At 41.8% G+C, this 26,589-nt stretch overlaps 1 protein-coding gene across 3 annotated transcripts in view; it reads left to right on the top strand.

Annotated features, from left to right (window-relative positions):
- MYLK4 (myosin light chain kinase family member 4) overlaps window positions 1–26,589 on the top strand; it is an 85,630-nt gene that overhangs the window by 34,353 nt on the left and 24,688 nt on the right. Inside the window, exon 1 of one of the 3 annotated variants that reach the window (XM_060278022.1) lies at window positions 19,044–20,403. The exons of 1 other annotated variant lie outside the window; for it this stretch is intronic. In XM_060278022.1, the coding sequence (XP_060134005.1) occupies window positions 19,756–20,403 (648 nt within the window). In that variant the 5' untranslated portion in view covers window positions 19,044–19,755. Of the gene's footprint in view, window positions 1–19,043; window positions 20,404–26,589 lie in introns of those variants that run through there. One more of the 3 variants, XM_060278023.1, reaches the window with a different exon arrangement.

Genomic DNA, 26,589 nt, shown 5'->3' with positions numbered 1-26,589 from the left:
TCCTGCTTAAGAATTGTGATAACTTTGCTATAATTTGAGGTGTGTGTTGTTGTTGTTGTGTGTATGGCAGAGGGCCTTCTTGGTGGTGGCGCCCGCCCTGTGGAACGCCCCCCCCCATCAGATGTCAAGGAAATAAACAACTACAACATCTGAAGGCAGCCCTGTTTAGGGAAGTTTTAAAGGTTTGATGTTTTATCGTGTTTTTAATATTCTATTGGGAGCCACCTAGAGTGGCTGGGGAAACACAGCCAAATGGGTGGGGTATAAGTTTGCCTTGTCCTCTAGGCTATGCTATGGGTTATATATATATTTACAACAACTTTAGTTTATCTTTTATTTGAAGATAGTGTATTTTATCAGCTGTGCTTGCCTTTGAAATTACTGTTTTTATTGTAATGTTGTAGGTATTTTTTTGACATTTTAAACCACCCAGGTGGCTCTGTGGGTTAAACCACTGAGCCTAGGACTTGCTGATCAGAAGGTCAGCGGTTCGAATCCCTGTGGCGGGGTGAGCTCCCGTTGCTCGGTCCCAGCTCCTGCCAACCTAGCAGTTCGAAAGCACGTCAAAGTGCAAGTAGATAAATAGGAACCGCTACAGCGGGAAGGTAAACGGCGTTTCCATGTGCTGCTCTGGTTCACCAGAAGTGGCTTTGACATGCTGGCCACATGACCTGCAAACTATACCTCGGCCAATAATGCGAGATGAGCGCGCAACCCCAGAGTCGGTCACGACTGGACCTAATGGTCAGGGGTCCCTTTACCTTTACCTTTAAGTGATGCTTATGTGTCGCGGTCACTCTGACCTGCACATCACCCCCGGACGTTTGACGGTCTATTGGTGATGTGCCTACGACAAACAAATACATTCAGTCACTCACACACCTCAGACCAGGATCTCTTAAAATAAAACAAGATAGTTTATTTGAATGTTCTTATGCGTGATGGTTACGGTACAAAGCTTAAACGGGTTCAAATAACAGATGGTTCCTATACCGGCCTAATACCTCTAAAACTGAATTACCGGCCTATTACCTCTAAAAACAACTAATATTATCTATCACTATTCTCATCACACTGTATCCTGTCTATCTCCTTGTTTAACAACCACCTCAATATTAACCAGCTCTTATCTTCACACCAACTCTAACCTGACTGACTTCAACCAACAACTCCCTTCAACAACAACAACTGACTCCAGGGTTGGGGTTTTTATATTCCCCCAGAGCCCTCCCCCTTGGGTTCTTAGGGTTCTAACAGGGTTAACCCTCTACAGCCTGGCTAATTTTTAAACTGATCGCCACATTATGCATTAGAAAAGCAGAAATATCTATCTATATACCCATCTATCTATCTCCAATGTTGTCTGTGCTTGAGCAGAATGGACTTCTGCTTCTGCAGTGGGACTTTTTCTCCTTCCCCCTCCAGCTCCAAATCTGCTTCATAGGGTTGGAGGAAAGTGAATTCTTGCTGTGTGAGGAAAAGTCCTTTCATGTAACATTGGATTCTTCCTGAAATTAAAAAAAAAACAACATTACAGTAAATGTTAATTAGCATATGAATCTGATCTTTTGTGGATCTGGAGCTGGCTGAGTTTTTAGTATGCAAAATTCACCCGAAGTGCTGCATCAGAGTGAATGAAAGGACATGAGAGGAGATGGCATGAAACGTTCTTAACAATAGTTAATAATAATAATAATAATAATTTATTATCTATACCCTGCCCATCTGGCTGGGTTTCCCCAGCCACTCTGGGCGGCTCCCTACATAATATTAAAAACACGATAAAACAGCAAACATTAAAAACTTCCCAAAACAGGGCTGCCTTCAGATTTCTTCTAAAAGGCATTTAGTTGTTTATTTCCTTGACATCTGATGGAAGGGCATTCCACAGGGCGGGTGCCACTACCAAGAAGGCCCTCTGCCTGGTTCCCTGTAACCTCACTTCTCGCACTGAGGGAACCGCCAGAAGGCCCTCGGCACTGGACCTCAGGGTCCGGGTTGGACGATGGGGGTGGAGACGCTCCTTCAGGTATACTGGGCCAAGGCCATTTAGGAATAGCTGGGTTATGAAGAAAAGAGAGCAAGGAAAGGAGAACTGGGAACACAGAAATGGAAGGATTGGTTGGTGGGGTGGGAAGTAAAACGTAAACAATGTTTTGCAGTAAAGAGCAACTTGCTTGAAATCTACAACCAGACCTGATCTCCCCCTGGCTGTGCCTAGAATTAGAACAGAATCGTATTTAAAAACAGATGTCACTCAGGTCCTTAGGAAGGGTGTAATAGTAGCCACAGGAGTAAATAGATACTGAGTCCCACCAAGTGACACAAATATAACCTTTTGTAGGATTCTCCCCTCTCCCAGAGGTCAATGGATCAAAATAGCAGCTCTGCCCCTGCTCCCTCGTGCCACGCTTGCACGTGAATGCCCTATAGACAATACGGAGGCACCAAAGACCCCATAGTTCCCAGTTTGTATGGTAACCAGGCAAGAAGGTGGAGAAAAGTGGCTTTGGCACCTAGAATCGTAGAACTGTAGAGTTGGAAGGGTCCCCAAGGGCAATCTAGTCCAACCCCCTGAAATGCAGAAATCTTTTGCACAACATGGGCCTTGAACCCACGACCCTGACATTAAGAGTCTCTGGCTCTACAGACTGAGCTGAACATGCGAGCTGAAAATTAAACAGCAGGATGCCAAAGGACCTACAATGTGCAGGCTATGGGAAAGAAAACAAAAGTGCTCCAAGAATATAGTAACCCCAAAATGCTACATAAGAAAAGAAAAGAAAATCATCACACCGCTGACTTTTTAAGACAGGAAGGCTTGTACTCATACTTTACTACTAAAGCAGAAGCTAAATAGACTATAACTCAGAGCCAAGTCAGAAAATGGTTACTGGATTTTACTGGAGTGCGGTCAAAGAACAGCGGGTACTTGCTTTTGTAGGAGAAAGGAAAGCGTTTTTCTCAAACGACCAGGCACTTTTCTTGCTCAAGCTCTGGCTTTTGGCAGAGGCCAAACCAAATAGTGTTGAAGTTGCTGAAGCTGATGAGCCACAGCAGTAGCTTCTAGGATAACATAGGTACGTTCCAGCTTTGAAGCTTTGAACCCCTGAGCTACAGCTTGGGTTAGGGCATGGTCTAGGGTTGCCATTTTTGAGCTATGTATGTCTGGATTTTCCAGGACATTTTCCCAATTTCTGTCCAGACACTGCTGCTGACTGAAGTATTCTGGATATCTCTAGGGAAATCTAAACGTATGACACCCCTAGCGTGGTCCTCAGTCAGATTGCCCATATGCATGACGTTAAATATTCATCGTTTCGAATCTCTGAACCGAAGTGTGGCTAGATTTGCTTCTCGTCAGCAAGAAGAGAAAACCTGGTCTAAGTTAGAAATAGGGTTTCATTCAAGCTTATTATAAAGAAAACTTTTTTTTAAAAAAAAACCCTCTAAGTCAGGGGGGTCAACTGTCCCTCAGACCTTGTGGGGAACCGGACTATATTTTGAAAAAAATATAAAAGGAACGAATTCCTATGCCCCACAAATACCCTGAGATGCATTTTAAATAAAAGGACACATTCTACTCATGTAAAAACACACTGATTCCCGGACCGTCCATGGGCTGGATTTAGAAGGCGAATGGGCCTCATCCGGCCCACGGGCCTTAGGTTGCCTATCCCTGTTCTAAATCTACTAAAGCTGTGTGTCAGGGACTGGACTGAGGAGGAATTGTGGGAACCGCCGATCCCCCTCTTCCTGCGGGCCGGATTTAGAAGGAGATTGGGCCGGATCCAGCCCTCGGGCCTACCCATGCTACAGTATAAGTAGTCTATTTATAACTTGCCTGTGTAATTAATTTGATACTGGATTAATTTGTAATGTTATGTGTTTGTGTTTTTTATAATTTAAAATGTGCAAAAAGAAAGGTTGCAAAACCATACTTCTTAATGGATGTCATAGGTGCTAACTCCCTGGAGCCCTGGGTGCCCGAACATCCACCAAATTCCCCATGAAGGGGCCAGGCACCCACAAATTTCAGTGCCAGGGCCATGCACGCTGCATGGCACCCATGGTTGCGGGGCCAAGTTGGCACTCCTAATGCGTGTGTCTTATGCTACGATCCTGAATAAACTGGTTTTGAGTATCACGGAGATGGTATGTTAGGATTAATGGGTTTCAAGATGGTGACCAAATTAGATCTTACTGGTAGAATGTATGATGTGGGACAAAGAAAGCAACTGAAAAGTTTCATGTAGATTCTTAACAGTCTTATTGGAGCATGCTCACAAACACAATAAAACTCCACTACTATTTCTCTATTGTCTCAGGGCATTCTGACCGGTGTACGACTAAAGAACCAGTTGTTTCTTTTCTTTACTTTATAGGAAGTTGGGTAGAAAAAACCCCACAGAGCTGTGTTTATATACTCCAAATAAATAGTATAAGTGAACACTTGATAAATTGGAAGAAAGGAGAAGTAGAGTAGGTTGACAATAGGATAGCAATCTCTTAGGAATCTGAAGGCCATAACGGATAGTGGAGGTAATCCACGTAACTAGAGCTTTCTTTGTCACATATCGCACAAGGCCATGGCATTTCCCCAGTGATTTCTGCATCCACCGCTTGTGGCAAAGGGGTTTTGAGTAGCATCCTTTTAGTTCTACAAATAGAATGGGGGTGGGGTGGGAGATAGAGCTGATGGGGCCAAATTAGGGGACAGGAGAAGAGGGCCTCTGAGGTAAATGGAGAGTCTGTTTCATAACAAGATGCTGCTCTTCTCAAGTTTCTCCACCCCAAGAGTGGAACCACTTGACACAGCAGCAATTTTCAGCCAGTCTTTCTCCAAGAAAAAGAAAGGCACCCCCCCCCCGAAAAAAACCCACCAGTCATTTGGATTATTTCTTGTCACCATTAATTAAAAGCCGATCTGTCCTTTCCATTTACAGTGGGGGGGGGGATGTTACGTCCATTTCCCCTTCCTCCTGCCATATTAGATTCCTGGGTTACATATCTATAGTCTATTCCTTAAATTTTGGTGGATTTTGTAACTTTAGAAAATTACGCTCCAGTTGCACATGCATAATTTTGTAATGGTGGTTGTTTGGTTCAACAGTATAGAGGGCCAGGTTCAACTACACAGTTGCAGTAGTAGAAGACAGCACAACATGTCCCTCTAGGACAAGGGGGCTTATCTCCCTCTTCCCCCCATGGGCCCTCATCCCCCCAATCAGTTTTGGGGGGTTAGGTATACCCCCAGAACGGTGCATGGAGGAGGAGAGGGGAGATTGTTCCACCAGGCAAGCAGAAACTTGCACTGATTTAGCAATCTCCTTAGTGCTTCTTCAAATACCATCCCATAAACCTCATTGTGTCCAGCTATACTTTTACAATATAGACCAGAGACGGGGAGCCTGTGATCTCCAGATGGTAGACTACAACTCCCACAGTCCTTTACCATTGGCTATTGGCCATGCTGGTGTGGGCAGTTGTAAAGATGGGAGTTTGAGTCCATCCACATCAAAAGCGTGATGGGTCCCCCAACCTCAATATGCAGATCTGACAGCACAGCAAAATAAGAACCATTAACTTTAATGGAACCTAGATGCAGATAAGTGTGTATAGGATTAAAGCCTAAAGGTGTGTGCATCTCTGTGTGCACACATGTGCCCAAGGAGAGCCATAAAGGCTGTAGTTAAGTGGTAGAACCTCTGTCTTGCACGCAGAAGGTTTCAGGTTCAATTCTTGGCAACTCCAAATAGGGCTACAAAAGACTCACGCCTGAAACACTGTAAAGCTACTGGCCAATCAGCATAGACAATTATGAGCTAGATGGACCAATGGATGGATTTGATATTAGGCAGCTGCTTATGTTCCTATAAAGAAAAGGTTGGAAAGTCCGAAACAGTCAGGATCTGGAACAACACTGAGATGGGGTCCACATTTTGCTCCAGTGTTGAGAAACCCAAAGGCTCGCATCCCCATTCCCCCATGAAGCTCATTGGGTGAGCTTGGGAACGTCAATGCCTCTCAGTCTAACCAGACTCACAGTCTGGTTGTGGTGATAAACTGGGGATGAGGGGAGAGGTCCTGTTCATCATGTTGAGCTCCATGGAGGAAAGGTGGTCTATGATTGCAATAAACAAACCTGCAAATTTGTAAATTAAGTGATCACAAGAAGGACATCTTGAAATTCTGGTGTTATCTCTTTGAAAGGAATTGTACCTCGGGAAGATTGCCTTGAACTTTGCACTATTTGGGGAAGGAGGGGATATGAAATTGCATGTGAGGATTCGGCTGCAACAGAACGATGTCAAAAGTTTTGCTGATTAAAAAATTATTGGGCAAAATGTTGGGAACATTTGAAAAGTCTGAGGTAACTTTGGTGTTGCAACAACTTACAAATTAAAAGTAACGGTTGTGGTCAACAGTTTTACACAGAGTAGAGCCCCTGAAATGAATGAGCCTAAGTTAGTCAGGTTCATTAAGTTCCATGGGTCTTCTCTGAGCATAACATTGTTGAATACAAGCTTCCCCGCCCCCGTTATACCTTGTTAACCCTCTTTTCTCACTGGATTCCTTTAGCCATTAAGTACTGCTTGCCAGAAGTGCATTAACCACGAAAATGTTCAGATCTCTCAGTGAGATGGTGTCTTCCCTTTTATCCATACAAATTTCACAAGTTGCCGAGTTCCTTTCCCGTGTCTTTCTGTTCTGCATTCCACGCACACTTAATGCTTGTGACCTATGAATGGCATTTGCCTTGAGCCCTAAGATGTTGGGGGTGGTGGTTGTTGGGTTGTTGTTTTTTTGCAATGTTTTGGAAGTATTACTTAGACACAGAACATTAAGGAGGTTATGAAATTGCCAAGGTGTAGCGATTTTGGGCAGGCGGGAGGCTACGTCTCTATTAGTCCGTGAAAGAAGCCAGCTGTGTTTGCTGGACTGGCACCAGATCCAGCCAAGCCTAACTTTAAAAACAAACAAACAAAACAAAACAAGCATATTGCTTATATTAAGACACTCAAGCCTATCAAATGGCAAAAGTATGCCTAAGAATATGAGCATTGTAGCAGGTGTGAGAAACAGAGGATGAAGCAGGTGAATTGCTCTCTCTCTTTGTGTGTGTGAACGCGGGTGGCGCTGTGGTCTAAACCACTGAGCCTCTTGGGCTTCCCGATTGGAAGGTTGGCGGTTCGAATCCACATGATGGGGTGAGCTCCCATTGCTCGGTCCCTGCTCCTGCCAACCTAGCAGTTAGAAAGCATGCCAGTGCAAGTAGATAAATAGGTGCCGCTGCAGCAGGAAGGTAAACGGCGTTTCCGTGCGCTCTGGCACTTGTCACGGTCCTCCATGCGCCAGTAGCAGTTTAGTCATGCTGGTCACATGACCCAGAAAGCTGTCTGTTGCCAAATGCTGGCTCCCTCAGCCTGAAAGCGAGATGAGTGCCACAACGCCATAGTTGCCTTTGACTGGACTTAACTGTCCAGGGATCCTGTGTGTATGTGTGTGTGAGTAGATAGTTATAGTGAATCCAGTTTGAGGCTCTGCATTTCTGTACAAACTTACCTTGGCAGTAAATTCCCTTGAACATGTATACGGCTGCATCTCTAGGCATCTATTCTAGGAATGACTGAGGCTGGATCCAACTGTTTTAGAACATGTTGCTGATAATGCCAAGGTTGTAGATTCAATCCCTGTATGGGACTGCAGGGGGTTGGTGTCTAGATGACCCTCAAGGTCCCTTCCACTTCTACAATTCTATGATGCTATGGTTGTAATTTTGTTTTTGTTTTTTCCTATTGGAAAAAAATGCGGGCTATAACAATGAAAAGAAATGAAAGTCCCACAAAGGTAAGAAACTGTAGTAATGAAGCTTGGCTCTGGAAACATGAGGTCTAAAGGTCAGACTTATATGTTCAGCAGAAGCAAGTGGTTAAGGTTTCCGTAGACTGTCCCTGTTTGGGGTACAGGTGTCAGGGGTACGGGGTACGGGGGTGTGGCCCACCCCTGGTGCATAGCTGCCAAGTTATCCCTTTTTTACAGGGATTTTCCCTTATGCTGAATAGGCTTCCTCGCGAGAAAAGGGAAAACTTGGCAGCTATGCCCTGGTGTCATCCCTGAGGGGGTGACAAAATGGCACACCGCAGGAGGCGACACTTACCGTGGGGCCTGGCCTGCAGCGCACCGAGTCACATGTCTCTCCTGGGAGCAGCGGCTCGCCCCGCCCCTGCTGCTCCGGGTGTTGGAGCAGCTAGCTACAACCTTGGCAGGTGTGCTTGAATGCTCCCTTGCAAATAGCGTGCCATGCATTTAGAAAAACATTATGCGGGAGAGAAGAAAAGCGGTTAAACTGTTCCCTGTGGCTGTTCTTATATGTGCAAAAAGGGTTGGTTTTTCCCTTTCGATTTGCAATAATTCAGCATGCATTACTCCATTAGTATATTCCAATGTCAAGGCTTCATTCCGCTGAATGTATATTCAAACCTGACGTATAAAACACTAATATGAAATCAAAACCGTGGAAAGAAGCTGGCAGGGAGGCAGCTGCAGTGTTACTAGGTGGAATGTCAAGGACGAGGAGCAATTGCATAAGAACGACCAAGAAGACAGTGAAAGTTAGAAATGGAACATGGCGATTAAAAGAATGACCTTTGCGGTGGCAGTGATTACATTTCTGCAAATTGAAGCCAGGTATGGATGAAAGACTTCGGCTGAATGCAATACAACATTTAACCGAATCGTGTTGTAATTGAATGAAAAGCAGACTGGCTGTGTGTGCAACTATACTAAGCTCTAAAAGAGCTGTAAAGAAAAATTAATCTTTGGAGAAACATGTTATCCTGCATTCCGAGACAGAACGGAACGTGGATCCAAGCAATAATTTTTAAAAGAAGTGCTTGCAAAAACTGCAGATGCTAAGCACAATTTTAAGAGGCATCCTGTCCCCATTTCCACACTCGGGAGGAATGCCATTTCTAAAATGATGTCTGCTGAAATATCATCTAAAATAATGATGTCTGCTGAAATATCATCTAAAAATAATGTGTTTTCATTTTACCCAGATGTAAATGTATGAGCTATTTTAATTTATGGTTTAGTGGTTTAATAAACTAAAACTTGCATGATTAATAAATTTCTTTAACTGAGTTGCAGCACTAGTTATGTTTATTATTATTATTATTATTATTATTATTATTATTATTATTATTATTATTATTACTACCCTCCCATCTGGCTGGGTTTCCCCAGCCACTCTGGGTGGCTTACAGAATATATAAAACATAATAAAGCATCACACATTTTTTTAAAAAAGACTATCCCCAAACAATCTCATGAAATTTACAGTAGTGAAAATGCATCCAAGTTTGACTCTATAAAAGCCACTGTAGCATATTTATTTCATAAAATTTATGCATCACTTGATTGTAAACAACAACAACACCCTCAAAGCAGTTTTCAAAAACAAGAAACAATAAAATCAATAAAAAATTTACAACCCTACATTAAAACACTAGAAGTGGTTCACGTATTGGACTAGGACCTGGGACACTAGGCTTCAAATCCCGAGACAATCTAATCTCCATGAAATTCACTGTGTGACCTTGGGCTAGTCACTGTATTTTAGCCTAACCTAAATAGGAATGGTTTGAATCATATACACCACCTTGAGCTTCTTAGAAGGAAGGTGGGGATATCAATGCAGAAATTATATACGCAAAAGCTTGCTTTGCACTTTGAAAGGAATTATAGAGACAATATTTCTTCAGTCAGATAGTAAAACCTTGGGACAGGCTGCTGTCAAGTCTGTTGTTCATAAAGTGCCATTTACACAGATGATTCCACATTAATAGTAACAACAACAACAACATCATCATCAACAACTAAAATAATATTATGATGATGAAGAAGAAATTCTTACTCTTCAGATTGGAGCAATTTGCACTCACCTTGTAATCACCAAGAAGGTTGCTTGTATATTTTGCAAATTATATGATTTTCCAGAAGCAATTGATTGCATGCAGAGATCCCTAAATAGTGGAAAGAAGGACGTGATTTCTATGTTGTTTGTTTGTGTGTGTGTGTGTGTGTGCGTGCACACACACACATATACTCTTGTATCTGCTGAACAGGGGTTACTGGATTTTTCACAAATCCTTTTTCTTCTTTTGTTTCCTTATTGATTTACAAAGAAGTTGTAGTTCTCAAAACATTCCCAACGCCGTCAAAGAGCAATGAATTCCCACTTAAAGATATGGAAGCAAATTCCTACAGTGATAATTTCTCCCCCTCACCCCCGGTTGTTGCATACAGGTGATGTTACATGGTGAGAAGTGTGGGAACATGATATTTACTCTGACAGGGTAACGATGCAAAAATTACTTTTCATTCAAATGAAATCTTTTTTTAAGACATCTTCAGTTATTGGGGTTATTAAGTCAGAGGTGATGGAAGAGAAGCAATGTTCATTTAAAGGGCAAAATTGGCTGCAGAAGACAACTTATGTTAACTTGCTTTCACAAAGTTTAATCTCAAATAGCTTAAATCTATTAAAACACACACACGTCTAGGCTAGAGTTAGCAGCAACAATAAGAGAACGTGGTGGAAACAGATCTAGGTCAGGAGCTCTAAAATTTAAGCACCACATTCCCTCAGCTTAATCTGTGGCAGTGAGTGAAGTTGAAGCCAGTGGGTGGCTGTGGCTGGAGCCAAAAATTGAACTGGGCTGCTCCTTCTCTCTCTCTCTCTCTCTCTCTCTCTCTCTCTCTCTCTCTCTCTCTCTCTCTCTCTCTCTCTCTCTCTCTCTCTCTGCCTGCCACCCTTTGACACACACACACACACACACACACACACACACACACACACACACACACACATTTCTAGCATCCTCTGAAAATCTTCCCCTTCCCAACTATTACTGAATTCCTTAATCCTTTGGTATTGATAATGGACCTCACCTGATTTGCCTTGAAGATAATGTTCTGAACTGCTGTGAGCCACAGCCCTACGAAATGTATTAGTGCGTATATTGATGATTCTGACTAGGGCTGAATACAAGACCGTGGACTCAGCTATAAAGCTGCAAATAAAACGTTTTAAATGTGTTGTAAATTGCAATATACAAATATGACACTAAGCGGCGACAGTGAGCTATGCAAAATTTAATGTGTTTTTTAAAACGGTTTTTAAAAATGCATTTTCACAGTGCTTTTTATATGTGTGTAGATTCCACCCATGCCAAAATTAGAATGCTGTTATCATTCTCCTAGGTATAAATGCCACTGGAGAGGTATCACACAGGGACCTATTACCAGTGCTGTTATGTCACTGTATTGGCAAATCATGGCTCCCGCAGTGCGATTGATCAATGAGGTATGATTCAGACATTAAGCACTTTTGATGCTCATTGATTACAATGGAAGTATGCAGAACATGCATTATTTCCCCATTGAAGTAGTTGAACTTAAATGTGCTCAGTTTTGGCTGGATTGTACCCATTGGTAGAGAGTACCAAGGAAGCTTCCAAGGCTGTTGAATGAGATTATTATTCAAATAAAACAAATCTGGTTTACATCCAAGGATGTTTTAGTAGCATCCTGTAGCAGTTAATCACTGTCCGAGCATATTCTCAGTGTTGGTGTGTGCTTGGAGCAATTTTTCCCATGATCATGATGCTGTTTACACAATCAAATGAGAGCTAAAGACCTCTAATCAGTTGAGGGCTTTCCCGACTCTCAGAACCCAATCCACCTTTGATCAAAGGATAAATAACTTCCCCAGATTCCACCTCCAAGTGTCTTACAAAATGCTGGTCATGCACTAAAATGATGTTCTAACTGCACATTTAAAGAAGATGATTTGGACAGTACCCCAGTTTTACAAACAGTAAGAATATCCACCAGTGTAGTGCAATTTTAATACTTTATGAAGGAGTTAAGATCCCAACTGAAGAAGCAATCAGAAAGCAATCCGACCTGACCATCCTTACACAAAATCTTGATCATTATGGCTTTCCTTCCCATGGAAATCGCATTTGCAATATTTTTAGTTGATTCCGACAGAGTGAGAAGCCATTACTTGTATCCAATTTTCCACACAACTGCTTCTGACTGCTGTCCCTTTTAAAGTCTTTTCAGGCTATCCATCCAGAATTAACTTTCTTTTAAGAAAAGGCCTTTTGTGGTTTATAAAATTTTAAATGCAGGATGGGAGCTGCCAGAACAGCTTTGGAGAGCAACCAAAGATTTGAAGCAGTCTCCCTAACATGAAATGAGGTACAGCTCTGGCTGCACCTGGAGACAGTGCTTCTTTCATTCCCCGTCTTCGGAGTTATGACACCTCTGGCTTTCGCCTCAGAACATCAGGAATTTTCCTTCAAACTGGCTTCTTGGAACGAGGCTTGTGCACTATTAGGGGATAATTTATCACATCATATTTCTCTGATTTGAGAAATTCAGCTCTCAGCCCCCAGCCTCTTCTTCTTCTTCTTCTTTTCAACAGAGTGGTATTAAAAAGGCAAGAGAAAGAGAAACACGACAGCAAGGGCTGCTAAACTCATGCAGGAATCTTCAGATGGGGCCGGAGATAATGGACAATGGGGACTACACGAGAGCTAACAGGCAGCAGGGGGATAGCAGTCCCCATCATTTATAATTGTACATAAAACTTCTCATTAAAGCCCTGGCCCACCATTCTTTGCCTGTAGTTCAGAAAGAGTTTCATTGATATCTGTTAGGCTGGTTTCGCGAGAAACATCTGGTCGGCCAGAGGGAATTCTTCTCAGTAGTAAAAAGGGGTAAAGGGGACCCCTGACCATTAGGTCCAGTCGTGGACGACTCTGGGGTTGCGGCGCTCATCTCGCGTTATTGGCCGAGGGAGCCGGCGTACAGCTTCCAGGTCATGTGGCCAGCATGACAAAGCCGCTTCTGGCGAACCAGAGCAGCAGACGGAAACGCCGTTTACCTTCCCGCTGTAGCGGTACCTATTAATCTACCTGCACTTTCAAACTGCTAGGTTGGCAGGAGCTGGGACCGAGCAACGGGAGCTCGCCCTGTCGCTGGGATTCGAACCGCCAACCTTCTGATCGGCCAGCCCAAAGCTCTGTGGTTTAACCCACAGGCCAGAGGGAATTCTTCTCAGTAGTATAACACTGCTTTCCATCCTTTGAGGGTCGAGCATCTTTGCATTTAATGCACAAGGATTTATTTATTTATTTTTATATGCAAAGTGCATCAGTGGAGGAGGAGGAGGAGGAGGAGGAGGAGGAGGAGGAGGAGGGGCTAATAATTGAAGGAATCAGAACTGGCACTGGAGGGGGATTTAACCAATTTCCCCCCCCCCTCTGCAATGCTCAGAAGGTTCCCCTTTCCAAGGCTACTGTTTGCCTTGGTGGGGGGGGGGTGAGTGGGGGAATCCCCCATTGTAAAATTATTGCAACTCCTCCCCTGCCCCAAGCTGAAACAACATACATTTTTTGGTTTTAAAAAATCCAAAGATGTATATGTGTCATCTTGGCTCTGAGTAATTGTGGGAAATATTTAGGGTGGTGGCCCAGTGAGAAAAAAAGGGACAGGATTATAAATAGTCGTTCTGGACCACTCAAACATTTGGGCTCCCTGTTACCTTTCACCCAATATCTGTAAGTGAGACGTGTTTTAACTAATTTAGTATGAAGATGTGGCTCACTTAGAGATCGTACCAACCTTGAGTTATGATTGTTGCCATAAATCAATCCATAGGAATTTAGGTTGAATATATAAAGTGATTGCTGAGATAGATAGATAGACACTATCGACACACGACACACCACACACACACACACACACACACACACACACACACACAAATAGTACCTAACCCCTACTTGATTGAACAAAATGTATCCAACAATTAGTGATCAATGCTGAGGGTGTAAAGAACCCTATGCAATTTGGTAATACAGACCTATTGAGAATCCGCTTTTACAGAAATAAGATATATCATTGCCTACAGTCTTCCAGGCTAAATCACAGAAAACATAGCGCTGCAAGGGATTAGAGGGGTCATTGAGGCCACTCATCCACCAACAGTGGATGTCAAGACCCTGTCAACACTAGAGGGAAGACACAGAAATCAGGGAGGGAAGGCAAGGGAAGGAAATGATAATAACACAGGGGAGAAATGCAAGCAAATGTGTACTTAGGCTGTGCTTCATTTGGACTTGCAAATGGATGTGCTTCTACCCTTAATCCTAACATTTATGAATCAAGCTTTTTCAATACACTGGGAAAAATCCCCCCCAAACAAGCACTGAGAAAGGCGAAAGAAGAGAAGTGCCTTCAAGAAGAGAAGTTGTCTTTACACGTCTTTTAACACGCATCAATTGCATTTGGCTTTTTGAGCGAAAATATTAGTCAATAGAAGTCTCGTGAATCCTGGGGAAGGACATACTAATTTTAATGAGCCACAACTATAGGCAAAGTGGTCCCTGTTTTCTGCTATTGCACGACAGGGAGAATTTTAACAAAAGGCTGCAGCCGACAAATGATGGTAATGTCAGGTGTCTTGTAATGATTTATCACCAAGGGGATTTGCAGAACACTCGTGGCCAGTTAGCTTTTGGTAAGGGAGGTCAGGATTCATAATTGATTAACAGGTGGTAGAGTCATTCTGCCCGGAGGCCACATTGATGCTATAAATTCCCTATCTCTGCCTCATTGAGCATCGGGCCAGAACGGTCTCCCTGTGTGTACTCTAAACATTGTCATTTCCTTTGGGGAGACCAGAAGGGGGCTGAATGGAGTTCCAGACAACCTTTCGGGTCGGCCCTATGCACACCACATCCATATATCATTAGAAGACACAGCATGTCACTCTTTTTCAGTATTATGTGATTGGTCTCTTGTAACAAGAGATCCCCAAACACAGTTGAAACCCACAGGTTCAGATTCATTTTTTAAAAAAAATTAAATGTGGATCTGAGCAAAGGTTTCGGTACAGTTGGATCCTGAGAGTTAGAACTCAGCTACATTCGTCAAAACGCAGTGTTATAAATGCGTTACAGCACTGTGACACCAGAGGGCGCTGCAGAGCTGAAATCACAACTCAATTATATTTTCAATTGTGAGCTTTAGAACGTTTTTTTTCCAGAGTGTTTTTCAGAGCACTTTTTAAATAGCTGTGTAGATCTAGCCTTATAGTGAGTTTCTGCGTTTACCATTCCTGATCTGTGTTCACCTCTGAACTTCACACAATTTTTAGATAAGGTAGTTCTTTTACGATTGTGGTTTTTCAAGGAACTCTCGCTTTCTCAGGAATTGGTCAGGATTTCATCAGTGGGACCCATAGTGCCTGAAAGAAAGCGTATCCGCTACTACTGATCTCCCCTTGCAGAGCCCATCGCTAGGGAGTGCTGGGTATGTTCTGGCTGTGTTCTGGTGTGTAGTCAGGTCCAGAATCAGCGTGCAGCATAGCTGGGCAACTGTTAAGTTTGGTTAAAATGGTTATATACACATCATCCCTAAAGAGGAAGTGCATCACCAAAAAGTAACAAAATAGGACACATATTTGCATAAAAATTGTATATACTAATTTATATGTAGAGATGCAAATGTCACCATTTTGTAGATACAAAATGGCCTAGCTAAATCTAGAGAAATGGCTTACTCGATGGTCTTAACCCCTGCATGCTTTCACTAGAGCTAGGCATGCTGGTTATATATGGGGCTGATTTATCCCACAGTGTACTCATGCAAGGCAGGTGGTGGCATTTTTACAAGGGCTTGGATACGTTTTTGCCAGGAATTAAGGAAGAAAGAAAAAGAAAAAACCATCTAAAGCAACAGGGGGAAGTGAGAAGATTAAGCTTGGGAGAATGGTGATATACAATGACTTCTGCTTTATTGGTGATAAAATGGAGTAGTGATAGTCGCTCGTGAATGATTGTATATCCCTATAAGTGGCACAAAGCCAGAAAAAGCCAGGACTGGACTCGGCCGCTGCTACAATATTTCTGTTCAAGTGCCTGTCATGTTCAATGCCAGCAGCTGCCATAAATTATAAGATGCTCAGTCTGAGCCTTCAACAAAGAAGCACTCTGGTGAGAGATGCTAGGTCAACCCAGGAGTGCAATACATAATCAAGAGAATCTTTGGGAAAAGGAACTCCAGTTTTCTCTTTCTCATAATGCAAACTCAAGATAGCATTCAATCAATGGCAATTATTGGGATTGCAACAAGCAAGACGTTTGTCTGATGAAAGAGATAAACAAGCAAGAAGTTTGTCTGATGAAAGAGATAAACCTGGGAATGCATTACAATGAAATCATGTGATGCTTTGTCACTGTTGTGGCTGCATTGATGTGGGTCTGCCTTTGAAGATCGCAGATATTTCAGTGAGTTCAGAGGTAAAGGTAAAGGACCCCTGACAGTTAAGTCCAGTCGCGAACAACTCTGGGGTTGCGGCGCTCATCTCGCTTTACTGGCCAAGGGAGCTGACGATTGTCCGCAAACAGTTTTTCTGCGTCATGTGGCCAGCACTGTGCGCTGTTCTGGAAAAACCAGAGCAGCGCACAGAAACGCCATTTACCTTCCCGTCGCAACGGTACCTATTTATCTACTTGCACTTTGATGTGCTTTCGAACTGCTAGGTTGGCAGGAGCTGGGACCAAGCAACGGGAGCTCACCCTGTCACGGGGTTTCGAACCGCCAACCTTCTGATCGGCAAGCCCTGGGCTCTGTTGTTTGACCCACAGCGCTACCCACATCTCCAGTGAGAACATGGATCCAAAATTGAATGCCTTCACTTTCTCGGTTTTCTATCATGTTCCTGTTGAAATCTGCCTTTCAGAAGGACCATACTGTAGAGTCTACCTCAGTAGCTGGCTTTCCTCATGACCACTGACATATGACCAACCTTTGGCCTCCGGTGTTTAACTTGGGATGGAGGTGGCTGGAGGGGAGACTGTGTTAGAATTATGTGCGACCCTTTTTCACTGGTAATGCTTTGTGAGCTCCTCAAATGCCTCAGAGATGAATGTTTCTGTAGAATTGTGTTGTTTTACAGATGGTGCAAACACATCTCCTGGTGCTTTGCAGATAACAGGGAGGTGGTGGGTTTTTTGAGTGTGTGTTGTTGTTTTTTGCAGATGTCCAAGTGTCAAGAGGATTTAGCTATTCTTTTAGCAGACGCATTTTGGAAATCCCCAAGTGTTTGAAAACATAACTCTTCCTCGCTGGAGCTTCCCTGCTTCTAGCTCCAGTGGCATTTTCAGGGATGCCTTTTGTATTATTCTTTCCATGAAATAGAGATCCCAAACCTCTGGATTCCACCCCTCCCTCCTTTTCTGTTTCCTGCTTTTAAATCAAAGCCATTTAAATCAGTGTCGGGGAAGCATTCCCAGCTACGTTTGGCGTGTTAAATCTTGCAGATGTCTATTCTGTACAAAAGGGATCTCAATTCTGGGCTGTGTCAGAGCAGAACTTGTTATGTGGTAGTAATGGAGATGTATCTCAAAATGACTGGTGCCTCCACCCCTGGCATTTTATTTTCAGTCATTGGCGCCATCAGCAGATCACAAGGAAGGTTTTTGCTTTTTAGTACCGTAATTTGGTAGACCTTGAAATACAGAAAGAACTATATTCTTCAGCGGGGCTCTGTGGAACCACACCCTTTCCCACCTATTGTGATAATATAGGCTAAAATATTGTAAACATTTAGGTGCTTTTATTTTTATTGCTGATAAATACAATCTCTGTTTGGCTTTGGGGGTGCAGTGAGTTTCGGGATTTTTGTTTTGCATTTACGGAGCTGCGGATTTTAGCTTTTATTTTGTATTCATATAGCATTTGTTTTCAGACAAATAGGGCCAGTTTGGGGGTTTTGCCTTCCTCATAGCAAGCGTTACAACTTTGGCTCAAAAAAGGCATTGGGGTGAGAGGGACACGTCAAAATCTCAGGGCACCCTGGTAAAGGGGTCTGGGTTGAAGTTCGGACCTGTCCGAAGGTCCAGATGGGAGGTGGGGGGCTGATGGGTCAAAGGACTTCCATTTGGTGGCTGGGGGGTGGGGGTCACCATAGTTGACCTACTTCTTGAAGACACCCTTAATCCAGAACCAACTGTTGTGAACCCAGTGGTCGGAGTGGATGATACATACCCAGTGCCTATGCCAAAGCCTACTGTCATCTGTAATCAATAAAGTTGTGGCCAATTTAGTTCCAATATCTTAGAATCATAGAATCATAGAGTTGGAAGAGACCACAAGGGCCATCCAGTCCAACCCCCTGCCAAGCAGGAAACACCATCAAAGCATTCCTGACAGATGGCTGTCAAGCCTCTGCTTAAAGACCTCCAAAGAAGGAGACTCCACCACACTCCTTGGCAGCAAATTCCACTGTCGAACAGCTCTTACTGTCAGGAAGTTCTTCCTAATGTTTAGGTGGAATCTTCTTACTTGTAGCTTGAATCCATTGCTCCGTGTCCACTTCTCTTGTTGTGTCATTTTTGTTGGTACTCCATTACTGCCCCTTTCCGGTTCCTGGGTCACACTGCGCATGGGCCCGCAACCAACTTCTCAGACTTGGCTTGTTCAATGCTCTCTGCATGTGTTTGCGCATGCGCACATGTGCATATGCACACATGTAAGTTCCAATATACATGTTGAAAGTTTCTGTGCACATAATGGCCTCCCCATTCATTTCAATATCAGGAGAATCTGTTTGTAGTTAAGGGGAAGACGACTCACCCAGGAGATTTATGTGCATCTCAGAGGACGCACAGTGTTTTGGATCAGAGCCCAGCCAAGTCATCGCTTGAGTTTCTATATTTACCTTTTGGGTTATACAGGGCACAAAAATGATTTGTGTAGATGAACATGGTTATTTTATACATGACAGATTTAAACTATGGTTGTGGGGAGAATGGCTGCTTTTTAAAAAGCCATACCCTCCCTTTCTCATCATGGCTAAAGCTATGAAAGAATGTCAGCTGCTTAAGTAGGAGAAACCAAAACTATGATTACTACTGCTGCCATTATACAGTAATTTTATGTTTGTTGCAAAAATAATAATAATGCACTTGCTCTGTGCAATTCTTACTTTGCTAGCAGCCGGGATAGAAGATAATAGCAAATAATGTTTTCCTACTATGTTCACTTGTCAGTTACGTTGTCAGTAGGGAGGCGGGGAAGGCTAATGCACCTCTAGAATTATATGCAAACAGAGTTATAAATTTTCTAAACTATTTGTGCACAAGAATTTTTGCAAAGCAACTGGCACTCTAATCCAAACAATTAGCATTAAGCTGTAAAAATTTCAAGCACCCAAATTTAGCTTCCCCTTTAGCGCGGCTCTTATTTTGTTCAGCTCAGGGATCCAATTGGACACCAGATTCATATCTTTCACAAGCAGCCGTGTTGCTGCTGCCAAAGGGTCTTTGGCATCCCTGGACTTCTCAGATGTCTTGTAGCCTTTATGGTGTCAATTTCCACTTGGGTGCAAATAGTTCTTCTGCCCTCCCCAAGGACTGACGTCACTGACGGCAAGTGCATTTAGATGCTCAGCAAATGTCTGCCTGGAACTTCATTATTTTACTGTGCTTTCTAAAAAAAAGTCGAGAGCGGACTGCTCTTCTTCGATACCTAACTTGGAGAACTCTAAATGGATTGAGCCTGATGTTTTGACAAACACCAGGCTTATGTCCCTCAGGAAACTGGCTGGCGAAGTCCTCTGAATAGGCTATTTTCATTGATATCATCTATGTGTCTGTGTAAATAGGCAGAATGACTGCTTCCAACAAAAAGTCAGTGGTAAACTCCTTGGCCAAAATATTTGACCCGAATGCTTTACAAAACCAGCGACCTTCTAGTGAAGAGGAAGACTCACCTGCTCCCCAAATTTCAAGCAAGGATGTCAGCCCCCCTGAACAAATGAGTGGGCTGGATATTGCTTCCTTGGATCAGAAAATAAGCAGGTTGTTGACTGAGCAAGACAATGTCCTTCAGAAGTTGGATTATGTTTCTCAGGAAATCTGCTGTATGGAAAAGAACATGGAGCTCCTAAAGGAAAAAGGAAGGGACTCTGGACTTCGACCGTCTGCCATAACACCAGAAAAGCCGAATGGTTCTGATGTCACAACATTATGCCTAGAAATTGACAAGAAGCTCGCCGACATGAACAGGAGCGCCGAGCAACAAGCCAAAAGGTTAGATGGACTTGAGCAATTAGTCCTGGGAGTCCAGCAACTCGTTGGCTGTTTGGTAGAAAAACTGAAGACTTCCACCATCACAGACCTAATACGCAGAAATGAAGTTCCTCATAACCTCCTTAGAGTCGGTGGCTACCTGCGGAAAGACAGATCGGGGAACCTTTTCAGGATGCAGACATTCTCGGACAAAAAGGATGCGCTGTTCAGCAAATGGAATGAAAAGGTGAGCTCGGCTATTTAAGAGCCCAATGTGCATTTACCCCTCCCTCCTTTGTGCTCAGTGGAAGTTGTTTTGGGCTAGATCCAGATCTTCTGATACAGGAAAGGTTCCCTCCATTTGTGAAAGTGACTCAGATCCAGCTGAGGCTCCTCACTGGAGGAAGGGAGAGGAGGAAGTCAGAGATTTCCTTTCCACACTGCAACTCCCAGCACCACCTCCAGCATTCTGGAGGGTTCAGCCTCAACTCTTCAAAGCAGTTTGGGAAGGTGCAGGGGTCTGCAAAAAGAAGGGAGAAATTTTCCATCCAGGGTTCTATCTATAATTTTAGCGAAGTTCTGCTCCAGGCACCCCTGGAGCCAACCCCTTGTTAACTGGAAAAAGTCATTCAGGTTTGGATTTATTTTTATTTTTCAAAAGCTCCTAATTTTGAGCATTGTGAGCAATGCAAAATCACACCATAATAATGTCACATGCAGCTATGCCTTAATGGTTGGGTAACAGTATGCTCATTCTAGAAACCTGTCTTAATGGTTGGGTAACAGTATGCTCATTCTAAGGAAATGTGCTTGCCAAAAGGAAATGTGTGTATAGTGAATATTTATGCGCCGAACGGATGCAAAAGGGAGTTCTTTAAAAAATTAGGAAGAAAATTGGGGAACCATATAACAGATGAAGAAGTAATTCTTTTGGGAGATTTTAATGGGGTTACCCAAACTGAATTAGATAGAACAGGGAGGGGGAAGAGGGACAGAGGGAGATTACCGGAAACCTTCTTGAGTTTAGTAGATAATTATAATCTAGAAGATATCTGGAGAAAGGAAAACCCAAATGGCAAAAAGTTTACTTATTATTCAGGAGCGAAAAAGACGGCCTCCAGAATAGACATGATATGGATTTCAAAAGGATTAGTACAAAAAGTGGTTAAAAATGAAATATTGGCCAAATCAATAACTGATCACAACCCAACAATGGTAAAATTAAGGGAGAAAGAAACGAAAATTAGAAGGTGGAGAATGGATGAAAGAATTTTAAATGATGAAGAATTTATAAAAAAAGTTAAAAATCTATTAAAGGAATTTTTTGAAAAAAATATACAACGAGAAGTGGAATTAACGACAACATGGGACGCAGGTAAAGCCTTTGTAAGGGGATTATACATCCAACAAAAAAGTAGGATTAGAAAAGAAAGGGAGAGAAATATGGAGAAAATTAAGGAAGAAATTAAGGAAAAAGAAAAAGATTTGGCAAAGAATCCAAAAAATGAAAATTTGATAATGAGAATAAAAGTATTGCAAAAAGAATTATCTATATTGATAGGTCAAGAAATTGAGAATAAGATAAGATGGATCAAACAGAGAACCTTTGAATGGGGAGATAAGGTAGGGAAATTATTGGCTTGGAGAATAAGGAAAAAACAAAAAGAGAGGCTGGTCACGGAAATATTATACAAAGGGAGAAAATTGAGGAAAATAGAGGAAATACAAAAATGTCTTACCCAATATTATAAAAAACTCTATAGGAAAAAGGGAATAAATGAAAAGAAATTGGATAAATATTTTTCAAAAAAAAGGAAGGAGAACCAGGTCACAGAAGAGGAAAGAGAAAGGTTGAATAAACCTGTGACGAAACAAGAAATATATGATGCCATCCAAAAATTAAAAATAGGGAAATCGCCAGGCACAGACGGTCTGTCGAGTAGACATTATAAACTATTTAAAGAAGAAATAGGCGAGACCCTTCAGAAAATAATAAATAGTGTCATGGAAGGAGGCTCTATACCTAAATCTTGGGAAGAAGCCTATGTGACACTTATTCCGAAAGGTGAGGAGGAGGATAGGCAAGTAGGAGATTTTAGACCAATCTCATTATTGAATGTAGATTATAAAATTTTCACGGATATTTTGGCAAATAGATTAAAAAAGATTTTAAGTAGGATTATAGGACAGGACCAACAAGGGTTTCTCCCGGGAAGAAAATTGGCAAGGAATATAAGAATATTATTAGACGTTTTAGAATATCTGGATTGGTCACCGGGGAAAAAAGCAGCCTTTATCTTTTTAGACATAGAAAAAGCTTTTGATTCTTTGTCCTGGGATTTCATGAAGAGATCGTTAAAAGAAATTGGAATAGGAGATAATTTCATGAAGGCAATTGATTCAATTTATGAAAAGCAATCAGCTAGTCTAATCTTAAACGGGGAGGTGATGGAGAAGTTTGAGATAGAGCGAGGAACAAGACAGGGGTGCCCTTTATCCCCCCTATTATTTATATTATCTATAGAGTTTCTATTAGATGATATCCAAAAAGAAGAGAAAATTGGAGGAATCAGGGTGAAGGATAAAAATTTTAAGATAAAGGCTTTTGCGGACGATATGATGGTGATGTTAGAAGACCCAGGGGATTCAATTGAATGTCTAATAAAAGTATTAAAAGTTTTTGAAGAAGTATCAGGATTAAAAATAAATGAAAAAAAGACAAAAGTGATGTTAAAAAATATAGGGCAACCGGATAAGGATAAATTGGAACAATTGATGAGCTGGGAAGTTGTTAAAAAATTTAAATATTTAGGAATTGTAATTAGCATGAATAATATTGATCTTTACGAGAACAATTACGGAAAATTATGGAAGGAGGTTAAGAAAGATCTAGAGAGATGGAAAGATTTAAATCTATCTTTTTCAGGCAGGATTGCAACAATTAAGATGACGGTTCTACCTAGATTCCTATTCTTATTTCAAACATTACCCATATTGGGGGAAAAAGATATATTTGAGGGTTGGAGAAAAGAATTGAGCAAGTTTATTTGGTTGGACAAAAAACCACGGATTCAATATAGATTGTTGACAGATGTGAAGGAGAGAGGGGGTTGGGGGGTCCCCGATCTGAGGCTCTACTATGCGTCCGCTTGTTTGGGATGGTTGAAAGATTGGATAATATTGGAAGATGATGAATTATTAAAATTGGAAGGATTCAGAAACCAAAGGGGGTGGCATGCATATCTATTACAAGAAGAAAAAGGAAAATCTACTCATTTTACAAACCATGTGATAAAAAAATCAATCCTTAAAATCTGGCAAGAGTTCAAACCCTTATTAGAACCCAAAATACCCTGGTGGGCCTCCCCCTTTGAGATAACTGCATTCGGGGGGAAGCGGGAAAATGGAAAGTGGTTAACGTACAAAGATATATTGGTAAAAGAAAATGAAGACTGGAAGCTAAAAACATACGAAGAAATCAAACCACACTGCAATAGTTGGTTACATTACCTCCAGATACAAAGCCTTTTTACGGAACATAAAAAAGTAGGTTTCTCAAAAGAGAAATCAAAATTGCAGGAAATTTTAATCGAAAACAATGCGAAACAATTAGCAAAAATGTATAAGTATCTCCTAGAATGGGATTTAAAAGATGAGGAAGTAAAAGGGGTAATGACGAAATGGGCCCAGGATTTGGGAAAACCAATATACGCAACACAATGGGAATCTTTATGGAAGGGGTCAATGAGATTTACAGCCAGCATGGGGATAAAAGAAAATATGCTAAAACTTGTTTATAGATGGCACCTAACCCCCGAGAAATTAGCGAAAATATATAAGAAAGAATCTGATAATTGTTGGAAATGTGACGAAAAAGGAGGTAACTATTTTCATTGTTGGTGGGGTTGCAGGAAAATTTTTAAATTCTGGGGAGAGATATATGAAGAGATAAAGAAAATGCTGAAAATTACTTTTGGAAAAAAACCAGAGTATTTCTTATTAAGCATAGTACCGGAAAATTTACCAGTAGGCAAGAGAAATATCTTCCTATATGCTTGCGCAGCAGCGAGATTATTGATTGGACAAAAATGGAGAAAAACTGAAATCCCTACAGTTCAAGATTGGCATATAAAATTAATAGAATTCATGAACATGGAGAGAATGACAGCCGCAATTAGGAATACATCTAAACAACGGTCCAAATTGGAATGGGGGTTGGTCGAAGATTATTTCAAAAAAAAAGGTATAAAAACGGAATTGATGATTTGTTTAAACTAAGGGGTCATGGGGAAATAGACAGAAAGTTGAGTTAAATAGAAATAATTTAGATTGGAGACGTAATATTTAGAGATAGCAACGCAAACTAATGAGAACATGTCAGCTAAGCGATGTGGAGGGATTGGGAAGTTTGTTTTCTTTGTTTTCTTTGTTTGTCATCAAATCTTATTATGTTATTTGTTTACGTGATATATCTGTTTATGTATTATATTTTAATAATTTAAATAAAGACTATTTTAAATTGAAAAAAAAAAAAAAGTATGCTCATTCTAAGGTAAAGGTAAAGGGACCCCTGACCATTAGGTCCAGTCGTGACCGACTCTGGGGTTGCGTGCTCATCTCACATTATTGGCCGACGGAGCCGGCGTATAGCTTCCTGGCCATGTGGCCAGCATGACAAAGCCGCTTCTGGCGAACCAGAGCAGCACATGGAAACGCTGTTTACCTTCCCGCTGTAGCGGTTCCTTTTTATCTACTTGCATTTTGACGTGCTTTCGAACTGCTAGGTTGGCAGGAGCTGGGACCGAGCAACGGGAGCTCACCCCGTCACAGGGATTCGAACCGCCGACCTTCTGATCAGCAAGCCCTAGGCTCAGAAATCCCGATCTCATTATTCTCAGTTATTATTTCAGCCCAACCTGTTTCTAACAAAATGTCAGAATTTATTTCTGAGACTCTGGTCATTTGGAAAAGTGCTTTATGAGTGTAAATTAATATAAACTACCTCCCTGCAGATTCTGTGTGCCGTGATATCAAAAACAAACCAAACAAAGTGGCACTTTTTAATATTAAATTGAAGGTATTTGGCACTTTCATTCAGTAGAACTTTACCTTTTCAGTTCCCTGAACACCTTTGCTGCAGGTTACGTTTTTTTTTTGTAAAATATATAAGGAACGCTGCACATGTAACAAGCTATTTCAGGGTAGGCATGGGTGTAGATATTGGACTACTTTAGATGTAACACTAAACCATAGTTTAGCATTGCAAGAGTGAACCTGGGTAACCCCTGAACTCCCTAGTCACAAGGGCATTTTGGGTGCTTTCACTTCCATTTTAGATTAACCATAGCTTGCAGTTTCATCTAAACAAACTATGATCCATTCTAACTATGGTAGAAACAAACTAATATCAAACCCAAGTTTACGATGCTGGCTTGTTTTTGCAAACCACAGTGAAGATTAACCATTAGACCATAGTTAGGTGTTATAGGAGAACCTGGCTATTAACTAGTGGCAGGTGGGTGTCCTCCTCTTCCATTCCACAAACCATTCAATTCTAAATCAATTCCATTATTAGAAATGCACCCAACACTTTCAGACCTTTTCCAGATCCACTTCATTGCCACAGAGATTCTGAAATGTGACGGGGAAAAATTGAGTTTCACAAACTGGTCCCTTAGTCCATTGCTAATATGACTCAAACGGATCTGCTTCAATTCATAAGTAATAATTCAATTCATAAGTAATAATCATAATTTCTACAGTGTTCAGTGTGCATTATCTCAGGATCAATACAACATCCCTGTAAATGAGGCCTGTATTATTATTATTATCTCCATATTGACCATGGAGCGTAGACAGTAGTAGCCTTCGTAGTCAGCCTGTGGCCGGGGCAGGATTTGAACCAGGGACTTCGTAGTGCACAGCTCACACTCCTAGTCATTTCTCTATACCCATTGCCTTATTAACTACTGTAGTTCATCTTACCTTAAGACTTTTCACTGTTGCATCCAGGGGCTTTGCAAAAGCATTATCCTTAAACAGCCCCACTTCCTTGTTGGATAATGCCTGGCTGGAGTAAACATATGTAATTCAATAAGGGCCAAGGGAGTCTGGGCAGCGGCAGGACAGCATCTTGTGAAATATTTCCTTTCGGTGTTTCAGGCCAAGGTTTCCCCATATAATCTAGATTACTTTGCAAGCACCGTTTTAAAATAGTGATAACCTAATGTAAAACGAATGTGTTGTGTAAGTGAATGAAACCATAGGAAGCATACGTATACAGGCTGTTTCGGGGTATCAAAATGAATCCATTGCAGAATGCAAATACATTTTAATCAACATTAAGGCTGTATATTGGTCAGATCTGCTATTATTTGAACAGTGTCAATTTGGGATAAAGTCCCACAGATTTAAACAAGAGACGAAGAGATGC

The sequence above is a fragment of the Zootoca vivipara genome, chromosome 8, assembly GCF_963506605.1.
Source record: "Zootoca vivipara chromosome 8, rZooViv1.1, whole genome shotgun sequence".
Taxonomy (NCBI): Eukaryota; Metazoa; Chordata; class Lepidosauria; order Squamata; family Lacertidae; genus Zootoca; species Zootoca vivipara.
Note: the sequence above shows the minus strand (reverse complement) of the source record. Positions and strands in the feature narration are given on the sequence as shown.